The 11494-nt window shown below is 45.2% G+C and overlaps 1 protein-coding gene and 1 non-coding gene across 2 annotated transcripts in view; one reads left to right on the top strand and one right to left on the bottom strand.

Annotated features, from left to right (window-relative positions):
• LOC119363060 (histone deacetylase 5-like) overlaps positions 1 to 4394 on the top strand; it is an 8960-nt gene extending 4566 nt beyond the window's left edge. Inside the window, exons 8-12 of the mRNA XM_037628364.1 lie at positions 582 to 998; positions 2322 to 2515; positions 2627 to 2783; positions 3805 to 3869; positions 3989 to 4394. Coding sequence (XP_037484261.1) covers positions 582 to 998; positions 2322 to 2515; positions 2627 to 2783; positions 3805 to 3869; positions 3989 to 4154 — 999 coding nt within the window. The 3' untranslated portion in view covers positions 4155 to 4394. The remainder of the gene's footprint in view (positions 1 to 581; positions 999 to 2321; positions 2516 to 2626; positions 2784 to 3804; positions 3870 to 3988) is intronic.
• Positions 4395 to 7465: 3071 nt separating this feature from the next.
• TRNAN-GUU lies at positions 7466 to 7539 on the bottom strand. The gene has a single exon. It is a non-coding gene; the product is annotated as a tRNA-Asn (tRNA).
• Between the last annotated feature and the right edge of the window lie 3955 nt (positions 7540 to 11494).

Genomic DNA, 11494 nt, shown 5'->3' with positions numbered 1-11494 from the left:
GAGGAGTGCACCGTCATATATCGAGGTAAATTTCATCTTTCTGATTTTTTTCTTGGTGACTTGAGTTGGGCCTTGCTTGGTTAACCTCCGACTAATGGATTGTGCATTTGTGCTATTCTGTACAAGATGTGGATCGCCTCATTCCAGATCTATTTGCTGGGAAATTTGACACCCTCTTCTCTTACTTTCTACAGACATGCCATATCAATACTTGCAGTTTTCAAACCACATTCTTAATGGATAATTTCTTTTTGTTCCAGGTTTTAAATGAAGTACCAAATCTAGCCCAATTCCTTAGATGAATGCATGTTCATGAGTTGTGTGGAATGGTGCTCAGTTGATAGGCTATTTCCATATTATCCGCAGGCCACCCATACTTGATGAACTTTTTTTTTTCTCGTTGTGATAAATGCTTCATGTATATGTTTTAAGGTGCCTATCAAGTCTTAACTATTGCAAAAGCACATACAGAGTTATACAGCTCAACTGTACTGTATCTAAACTGTGCATCTTTAATTATCTCGTGTCAATAGTTTGGTTTACCATTTATGTCTCTTGATGCTTGGAGGCTTACTGCATAGCTGGGACGAATAGTAGAGAGTATTAACCCAATGGTGGAGCCCTTGAATAATTCCTCTTTCTTGTTTTCCCCTTTGGGGAATGAACAGCCGTACGCATCCTCTGGTTCTGAGTCTGATGTTGAAGATGTTAGTGAGCTTCCTGATGCTATTTCATCTGTCAATGTTACTCAAGTTGTTGATGATGTTTTAAGTAAACACATCACAATGTTGAAACTTGACGAAGATAACCTTGTGACGAAGAACACCTCAAGTGATTCAGTTCAAGCACAAGACGACGGACCTGTTGTGGCGTCTACAAGAATATATGATCTACCATTTACTTGGAGATCAGCATTGTCAAAAGTTTATGTTTGGTATGCCAGCTTTGGTTCAAACATGTGGAAACCAAGGTTCTTGTGCTACATTGAAGGGGGGAAGGTAAAGTTGAAAACACATTGTCTTTTTATATTTTGCAAGGAACATTAGGTTCATGGGTTGGAGTTTTGTAGCCTGTTGCTGCATTCATCACATCGTTGATTTCTCGGGGAGATTTCATTTGGTACACGCCTTCAGAAAAATAGTTTATGGAACTCAAATCATTCACAGAGGGTACTTTTGTACCTCTCGCACAAATTGGGAAAACATATTTCTCGACTGCGTACATTAGTCTGCTATGGGTCAATGTATCAATTCAATTGGAGAAGTTGTTGCTGCCCAGAACGATGGCAGCTCACGCTTGCTCCGCAATGATCGAACAAACCTTCTCTATCCCATGGCTCTTCATCCCTTCGTCGCTGCTCCTCTTAGTTGGTTTGGTCTAGCAATGTGTGAATCACAGTCGTTGACCTGAGGATAGGTGTCTATGAATGGAAAGCTTCACGACCATTGGCTGTAGCAATGTTGGAAGAGATTGAACTGGCTGCAGCTCCTTTATCTTCACTCTGTCCTCTAGCGTACGAGGGAGATTTTGCGGGGAGCAAGCTGTGGTGGAAGGAGATGCAGATGGGGGGAGACTTGTGTGAGATCAATGAGACCGATTTTTTTGAAACAAATCTACATGTTCAAACATTCTCAAAAAAATTGTAGACACACATCAATGGTTGACGTTCAACCTCAAAAAATTTCAGCTCCTAATTCGACCTACATTAATAGAAATAAAAAAGACAAAATTGGACGTGAATAGTGTCAAAGTACTATTCACCCAAAGCTTCCACTATTCACATTCGAATTTGTCTTTTTTGAATCTACAATTGTACATTGAGTTTTGAGCTGATTTTTTCCGGAGTTGTAGACATATACCCCACATGGATGTTGTCAAATAATTTCAGTTTTTTTGGAAATTTCTAAATGTGAATTTTTGTGGTTGATCTCACGATCTCACCTAATGTGAGATCTCATACAAGTCTCCCCTGATGCAGATGGGATGAGATGGGGTTGGGCCTGGAGGTGGGCTGTGTGTGTTGGGCCATGCTGAATATCCAACCACGTGAAATAGGCTACAATACCCTTTATGACTTAGTGTCTTGTTCTAATCCTCACTATTGACTCACATGGAATTTATAAAGTTTTCTAAAAAGGTCTATACCGAAGGAACTCTTTCCAGGGGTATGTTGACCTTCAGGAAGCATTTTTACTGCTTTCTGCAAATGTAAAATGCATAAGTGCCTTCTTATTATGATCTTTAGAATTACTAATACAATATTCCCCTTCGTGAAAGATTGTTTTGCGTGAAAGATTGCTATTCATATTGATCTCTGACAGGTTGATGGTATGAGTATATCATGCTTTGGTTCACATGACACAAGCCCACCAAGAGGTACCATGTGGAAGACTGTGCCTCATAGATTGTTTTTTGGGAGATCTTCTACCCCTTGCTGGGGTACCGGTGGTGTTGCTTTCCTCAACCCTGAGACAAACTACAATGATGAGTCATATGTCTGCATGTACAAAATAACGTACGTATATTCTAACCACATCTACATTGTATTGATCCTTGATTCAGGGCTGAGTGGAACCTGATCTTTTGTCAGCGCTCTGATATCATCATAAAATTCCCTTTTTTACAGGCTTGAGCAGTTCAATGATGTATTGTTTCAAGAGAACAGGTTAGTGAAGGATAACAGCGAAGATGGAAAACTTGAGTCTCCCAGCTCTCCTTTGATTGGCTTGTCCGAAATAGAGTCTGTCTCTTCAAACAAAGCTCTTCATCTTGAACCTATCAAGGTTTGATTTGCTACTTTCCATATCAAGCGTACACTTATCCTTCGCATACAGTTTTCCATATGCCTATAAATGAGAATAGTTAATATCGCATCATTGATAAAAAATGCTCTTAAGAGTGACTGCTCTTCCGGCAGCACTTTGATAAAGGACACAACCAACCTCTTTCATAGCCATCACTGGCAGAATCTCACTCTTACTAGATGAAGACTAATGCCTGCTGTTAAAAGGGTATCCTTTTGTAAGGAAATGCCATGTCCTGCCTCTTTGGTCTTTAAAGGTTCATCCGAACTTAGACTTTATAAGTGCCTGTATTACCTGGGACCTGATGTCCAGTCGAGCATTTTTTGACAAATCTGGCCCCTTTGAGCAACTTCAGACACGTCTGGCCCCAGGGCAAAACTATTTCGGAATCTGGCCCCGGGGGTCGGCGCCACACCACATGGCGCCGAACATGTACATCTCGGCGCCGAACTAAGTGGCGCCGAGGTGTACAGGTTCGTCGTCATGTGGTGTGGCGCCAAGCAAATCTGTCTCTAGGGTTTCTGTTGGGCTCACCAGTGGTCGGTGCTGAACATGTACATCTCGGCGCCACTTAGTTCGGCGCCGAGATGTACATATTCGGCGCCATGTTGTGCGGCGCCGACCCCAGGGGCCAGATTCCGAAATAGTTTTGCCTGGAGGCCAGATGTGCCTGAAGACGCTCAAAGGGGCCAGATTTGTCAAAAAATACTCCAGTCAAGGTTGCAGTTTGGAATGTTATCTTGGGTTTGAAGCTCTTTAAACATCATTATAGCAGTTAAATAAGGTCATCACATTACAAACTAAAAATGTTAAATTAACATCCCCCCTGTCATAATAATGGACACATTTCTAATGCCTTATCCATGGGCATATACTGACAATAATTTTGTAAATAAATCTGACATTACTGATGTTTTCGTTTCAGTCAATTATTTCTGCAACTTATTAGTTTCATAAATTCTGGAATATTGTTCATGTTCCATATACAAATTTGCTGCAGGATAGCTGGTACTCCAATGTACTTCACCTTGGAGAGGAGGACGGCCTTCCAATCTTAACTATGACGTAAGTTCCAGTCTTCACTTAGCAATTTCTTTTAGATAATATATTCGACACACTACTTGAAGGGAAGCTCCCAATGAAATTGTCTTTCTTGGAGTGTGAAACTGTTTGTTTCCCTGCAGATGCCCCTCAACAGCTGTTGCGCAGCACAAATCTGGCGAGCTGCCATTAGCTCCTCCATCTGAGACCTACTCCGCCACTCTGATCAAGGGACTCGTGGAAGGGAAGCAGCTGGACGCCAACGAGGCCGCCAACTACATCTCCTCTGCTGCCGCAAGAAGCCTGTGAACTTGTGGAGGCTGCTTCGCCGTGTGTTGTGTACAGCCAGTGGGAAGGAAGGAATTAAGGGATTGTGCGTAGTAGGCATGTAAAAATGTAGTTTGATTCGGAACCAGGGGAGCCGTAGAGGCCTCATTTTGTGCCACCATTGTATCTGACTATGTTCATCAGTAGGATCGTTTGGAGTTTGCGCTGGATTGATGACTACTCAGAATATTAAATGGATGAACTAGTTTGAGTAGCACATAACCGAACTTGGGGTCTGTGACGCAGGAACTCACACGAACCTGGTTTATAGGAAAGTCTAGAGTGCATCTGCCCATATGCATGGTAGGTGCCCGCTGCCTGCCCTTTCCCAAAGATCATGTATATGCGTTGCGTACACGTAAATAGGATTCTCCCATACTTTTTTCTTGACGGTACATGACGATACTCCCATGTTACTTTGGAATACATTTTACAGCCTCTGCCGCGCACAGCAGAGAGATGAGATGTGGTTCAAATCGCGTGGTCAGTTTGTTTGGTCAAAAGGGTGCCGAGGCCATCATTTTTAAAACAGAATAAAAGTACCGTGGCCATCTAACATGTAGTTTGGAAGTAGAATTAATTTAAAGAAAAGCGACCAGAGATGCTACAAATGGAAAGTAAGTACGAAAAGTAGGAAATAGCACCGATGAAAAATGAAATAAAAAAGAATCGCTAGAAGGAGGGCTCGAACCTCCGAGGCCATCATTTTTAAAAGAGAATAAAAGTACCGTGGCCATCTAACATGTAGTTTGGAAGTAGAATCTCTACTATCTAAAAAAAAGGGAGTGTTCTGTTTCCCATCTTACGTGGTCCCGTTTCGTCGAGCCTCGCTCGTGCAGCCGGCCCGTGCGATTGGTTTTTCTTCATTATTATATGAGTGGCCCCACCCGTGTGATCCGGTGCAGTTACCTCTCCAATCTCTAACGAAGGAATCTGCAAAATCGCAAGACCCCCAAACACACGCACGTATTGCTCCACGCGAGTGGTCTATCCCTCGTCCTGACCAAACCCTAGCCGCCTCTTCCCCGTTGCTGTCGCTACCAGCCCTTCGATGCCGACGAGCGACGCGTAGGACGCGAACCAGTTTTAGTTTTAGACACGGCGCCTTTTCATCGCCGCCCTTCTGCGCTCCTCCTTGACGATCTCAGAAGTACGTCCGGTGCTATTTCCTGTGAATAGGTCAGTCTGGATGGAGGGAGGTGTATCCTAGACGTAGCCATGAAGTAGCTTGTCGGCATCGTCGCATCGAAGTGCGCCTGTTGTTTTCTCTTATGCATGGGTCGACCTGGACGACGGGCGGTGGATCCAAGACATAGCAGTTTCACCTCCACAGATGGCTGACTCCTCGACCTCCTCCGGCGGCGGCAGCAGCAGCGGCCAGGTGCGGTTTAGTTGCCAGTTCTATGTAATTCATGCCGTGAAATCTCATTATCTGAAAATATGAATCTCTATTTCAGTTCAGTGCCCTTGAGATTACTTTGAATAAATCTGCTACTTTAGTTCAGTTCAGGCTTCATGATTGGACCTATACGCAATTTTTGAGTTCCACACATCTCTCCCGAATCACCCAACCCTACATCCTCCACTCGATCTGGATCCAACATAGAGGTGTTGGCTGAGAAAATGTATACCTGCAGGTCCCAGCGTCATCACATCAGAGATGGGTAGGATGTTGCAGTTACGCCTGGAAGGCCCGTAGGGGAGCTGAAGTCATGGAGCGGTGGAAGTCGGGGTCCCAATTCAGCGAATGACAGGGGCGTGATGAAGACAAGCGGCAACGGCGTCGTGGAACGGTGTCGCCATTCTGGGGTGGCCAGCTGGTGCGGTTTGGATCATGTTCAATGGGTTCATGGGTGACACGTGCGAGAGTTGCCTTGTCCCAGTTGGGGAGGCACGGTGGTGGGCGGGCTGAATGCAGCGGCCGGCAGCCACGCGTCGAGGGAGAGTTGCGGTGTTGCTGCAAGAGTACAACTGTAACAATGTCGTCCAGCAGGCGTGCCCGTGCATCAAAGAGCTTGGGGTGCCATTCTTCCACCATGACATAATCAAGAAGGCATTGGTGGGGATCATCGAGAAGAGGTGCATGGAAGAGTGGCTCCGGGGCTGCTCTGCAGGTGCTGCGCTCGCGACCTCATGATGTCGAAGCAGATGACTAAGGCTTGGAGAGGGTTGCCGACTTGGTAGCCGACTTCACGTACCCATCAGAGAGCAACTCCGCACTACGTTGAGCTTGCCAAAAAAGGGGATGGTTGGACGCGTCCTTCTCCATTGCAAAGCCGGAGCGGGCACCATTCCCAAATAGCATTGTCTGTACGTGAGCAAATGTGTCTACATTCCAAGGGACTTCGTTTGGGTTGTAATTTTATGCCTTTATAATACGTGTGCATATCTGTAGTTTTAGGAGACGGTTGATTAGGAGTACATTCAAAAAAATGTGATATTGGATAGAGAGCATGATCTTCCAAACACTAAGAATTTTGAATGGTACTCCCTCCGTCCGGAAATACTTGTCGTAAAAATGGATGTATCTAGACGTATTTTAGTTCTAGATACACCCATTTTTATCTATTTCTCCGACAAGTATTTTTGGACGGAGGGAGTTTTTAGCACCGATGACTTGTTCTGTAGTTGTCATTGTTTTCCTGCTACTCTGTCTCGGTGGTGTTTTGTTTTGTCAATTGCTCACTGAGGCAACTACAATGTTATCTTATTAGTGTATCTCACTTATTTTTTGCCAATTCTACTTTCTACTAGGAGCTAACTGGGCCACAGTTTATATTTTATGTGGGACTACTATTTTCATATGTAGAAGGTTTATTCATTCCCTATTTGACGTTTCTCCATATTTATATGCTTTCATTGAAAAAAAGAAAGGAAGCAAGATCATATAGATATTTTTTTCTAATTGGAAATTCGTATATGTCTCCCCACAATCGATTAAAATGTGGCTAAAAAGAACATCTTTAGAAGATTAGGTAGATTTTAGTGTCTTCGAACACCATGTTTTTTCATATTCTTGTTGCGTGGAAAATTATTGTTCTATGGCAACGCACGGGCAATTACCTAGTTAATTTAAAGAAAAGCGACCAGAGATGCTATAAATGGAAAGCAAGTACGAAAAGGAGGAAATAACACCGATGAAAAATGAAATAAAAAAGAATCGCTAGAAGGAGGGCTCGAACCACGGGCAATTACCTAGTTAATTTAAAGAAAAGCGACCAGAGATGCTACAAATGGAAAGCAAGTACGAAAAGGAGGAAATAACACCGATGAAAAATGAAATAAAAAAGAATCGCTAGAAGGAGGGCTCGAACCTCCGACCTTGTGGTTAACAGCCACACGCTCTAGCCATCTGAGCTATTCCAGCTTGGTGCTAATGATGCTAAAGTTAGCTCTATCATTGTTTTGTCTGCTTACATCATGTCACATCCACTCAACCACCGCCGGGGCACCGGACCCACCTGAAAAGTCATCTAATGTGCTATTTAATTTAGTATATGCTAATACAACTCCATGCATGAATGTTTGTTAGAAGTTCCAAGAAAGGCTTGAAGAATAATCCTGCCTATCAAATTCATGTTCAACAACATTTTCATACATGACATGAAATTTAGATCCTAAAAACTAAACACTATACACATAGAATAAGTTCTTCACGAATAATATTATACTTTTATAAAGGATGCTGGAGTACCCGCCTTCTGGGGGCTTCGCGGGCGAGAGTGCTCTCCACGCAGTCCATTTCGCGGCGGCGCGACATGGAGGCCTCTCGGGGGCTCTCTTCACTGTCCGATATGCCAGGACGGCGCGCACCCGAGCGACCTGGTTTTGGTCGCCATCCTGCGCTTCCCGCGCACGATGGGGAGGCCAGATCCGTGTGTCGGCGTCGCTCGCCCTGCACCGCCTCCTAGTAGCCTCTGCGGGCGAGTAGGGCCTCTGTGCCGTCCGTTTCACATGCTCATAGTTCCGCTACCTCATGCAGGCTTTCCGCACTGTCTGATCTGCCCAGACGACACACAACCGGGCTGTTTGCCTTGGGGGTCCATGACTGGTGGACCAAGGTCTCTACTGAGGCCACTTTTCTGTGGTGGTTTTCGATGCGACCGTGTGCGAGGCCTCTTGCGCCGTCCCCGTGTGACAAGACAGCCGTACTAGCCTGTCAGCATCGCTCACCCCACACCGGAATGGTTGGCTCCCGCGTGAGCGCATGCCTTGGTGTAGCGCATGCTGGGTGGTTGGAGAGGGCCATACATCCGACTATGGGTCGCAACATCAGGCGAGTGGGACGTCAACGTTCTGTGGGTACAACTGATGGCACACGTATTTTACTGACAAAATTCCGCATGCGACTGACGCCTGTGGGTCGTTTTATTGGAAGGACTTAATGTGTTTAGCTGATATCCACAGGGGAGTGACTGCCGGTGATTCGGTGTTGTTCTAGAAGGACTTATGGAGCGCTGTTCCACCTGCCGCTGTCCGTGGAGGCGAGGGAGTAAATGAGGGACTTGTAGAGAGTCGCTGCCCATTTTGATCTCTCATCTGAACTCAATGACACTTGGTTCTGTGTCTAGGGTGGGAAGGAGTTTAAGGCAAGTAAATTTTATGCTCACTACTTCAGTGAAATGCAGGTAGACGAGGCCGGAAATCGAAATGCACCTCACAATGGAAATTATTCCTTTGGTTACTGCTGGCTGATAGGCTCAATACCAGAAATATGTTGAAACGAAGGCGGTATATAACTGAGATTAATGATTAGAGTTGTTTGCTCTATCAACACCCCTAGAGAGACACTATCACACCTTTTCTTCAAGTGTCCTTTTAATGTGGAATGTTGGAGAACCCTGGGCATCGAGTGGCCGGCCAAAGGTTGTAGGTTGAGATTAATCCATGATGGGAAGGCTAGTTGGAACAAACCTATGTTTGCGGAGGTCTTTACAATAGAGGCATGGGGGATATGAAGGAGCGCAACGAAAAATTGTTCAGGCGGATATCCCAACTCATGGCTCTTGGATGTCTAGGTTCAAGAGAGATTTTGCCTTGTTAGCTCATAGGGCTAACCAAACTCTAGAGCCTTTCATCTATGATTTTGTTCAAAGCTTGTAGGCCTTTGTCCACTTTTTTCTTTTTAATTTTATAGAACTCCCCTTCTCTATGTAAATACATGTATTTGTAACCCTCCCTTTTATCTTTGAGTTCTTAATTTAAAGTCAGTGAGAGCCTTTTCTACTGTCAGCGAGGTTTAAAAAATATATCGGGCCAATTGGCCAGGGGTGGTGACCGCAAGAGGTCGGGTAGCCGGTGTTGTGCCGGGTTAGAGGGCGCGGGCGGGTCGGTGTTTGGTGTGTATGTCTGTTTTTTGTGGTATATAATGGGGGTGGCCTTCTTCTCCCTGCCTGCCCCTCACATTGTTCTCTTTTGGTTATCATAGGGATTCTTCCGGTTTCTTTGTGTTTGCTTTGCTTGCCATCGGTAGTGGCCAGGGATGCGTTGCCTTTTCATGCCTTCTTTTGATGTCAGTGATGTTCGAGGCGGGTTGCTCATTCGCTTTATTTTCGCCCTCCTTTTGGCATGTTTGTTGCGTTTGGTTTCTTTTGCATGTGTTCTCCTCGCCCGCTGACCTTTTTCTTTCCTCGTCTATGTTGTGGCTCCTCTGGGTTGTTCTTCGTTCTTTGTTTGTGTCTGTTCTTAGGCCCTCGTGCTGTTGTTGGAGGTTGGATGCTTCTACACCCTGTTGATCCGATTATCATTTTCCTTCTCCCTTGGAGTTTTCTCCATTTACAGTTTTCGGCCGATTGTCCTTGCGTGCTTTTGATTTCTTGCATCCTTAACGTTGGTTCTAGCTTCGTGCGCCATTTCAGGATCGGGTGCCTCTTTGTCCTCAAGGTCCTTCCTGGCTAAGTATGGTTTCAGCATCATCTTGTCTGCTCTTTGCGACGCAGAGGTGGTGGCTGAGTGCCAGCAACAGGAGCAAGAGCTTGGCATGATCCAGGGGTGGGTTTCCCTATATGGTAGGATGCTCGTACCGTCCACCATGATTGTGGCTGTGTGCTTACGGATATGTCTTTGCCATTGTTACTGATGTGCGTATGCGTTGATGTGTTTAGGGGTATGTTTACTGATATGGTTATGCATCTGTTGTTCAGTGCATTTGTGCTTGTTCATGGTCATGTACGAAGCCGATTTTTTTATGGGTCATTCATAAAACATATTGGTCATAAGTTGCTTAGATTCATGTGTAAGGCAAGCGATTCTGTGCATATTGCTCATAAGTTACTTGGGTTCGTGTATAAGGCAGGCCGTTGTGCGCTGCAAATTCCAAGACATGGTCCACAGAAAATACCAGGGCTTGGCTCAAAAGCTCATCTGCCAATTAGCATGACCAAGCAGTTGGAACCATATGGCCAAAGGTAGTGGCAATTCCACATTGGTGACCCATGGTACACACGTGGCCGTCCAGTCACCAGGGTCACGCACAAGTTTGACTATCGTTTCTAGCATCATGGTGTGCCTGACCCTACTGTACACACATGTTATCGACGACTACACACGGGCCTAGTGATCTGATTCAACATCACCGGAGAGCTATACAGGTGGTCGTCCAATCACCAGGGTCATACACAGGTTTCGCTATCATGCTCGGCACTGCGACATGCCAGCCCCAATTGCACGAGCATGCTATCAATGACTGCATATGGGCCTGGGGATGGCATGCCCGGAATCATTGACGTAGCCAATGCGTAGGACAAACCAAAAAATGTGGTTGGAAGTCTAGAGCTAGAAGGCTAAGACCCTCTACTAACCCGTCGACGCTGCAGAATAGGTGTCTGGCATAATCCAGCCTGACGCACGCCGCCAATAGCTAATGAATCCAATTTACGTGATGATTTTACTAGATATTTTGTTCCTACATGGTAGTCTTTGTGGAATTTTACCGCGTTCGCACACCTCTTTTTGTTGATAATCTCTCTAGTAATGACCAATTATGATAATATGGAGAAGACTCCAGAAATGGTAGTGAAATCACGTATTTAAAGTGACAATCACCTACCATAAAAGAATCAAGCAAGGAGGCCAAAGAAGGAATTGTCTGCGCTTCTAGTGCAAAAGACGACGTTTCATACGACCGCGCCCGCTCATTGGGTGGTCGTATGGATTGCCAACACCACCACATGATCGACTACTTCCACATCGTGAAATCAGATCGGGGATCTGATGCCCAGAGAGACCAGAAACTTGTCCAGAAGGTAGAATCCTAGCCTTTGGAGATCATCCGATGGAGGGATTGGCAAGGAGAAGAGGACCATCTCCCTCACCAAGCACAA

The sequence above is a fragment of the Triticum dicoccoides genome, chromosome 2B, assembly GCF_002162155.2.
Source record: "Triticum dicoccoides isolate Atlit2015 ecotype Zavitan chromosome 2B, WEW_v2.0, whole genome shotgun sequence".
Classification (NCBI taxonomy): domain Eukaryota; kingdom Viridiplantae; phylum Streptophyta; class Magnoliopsida; order Poales; family Poaceae; genus Triticum; species Triticum dicoccoides.
Note: the sequence above shows the minus strand (reverse complement) of the source record. Positions and strands in the feature narration are given on the sequence as shown.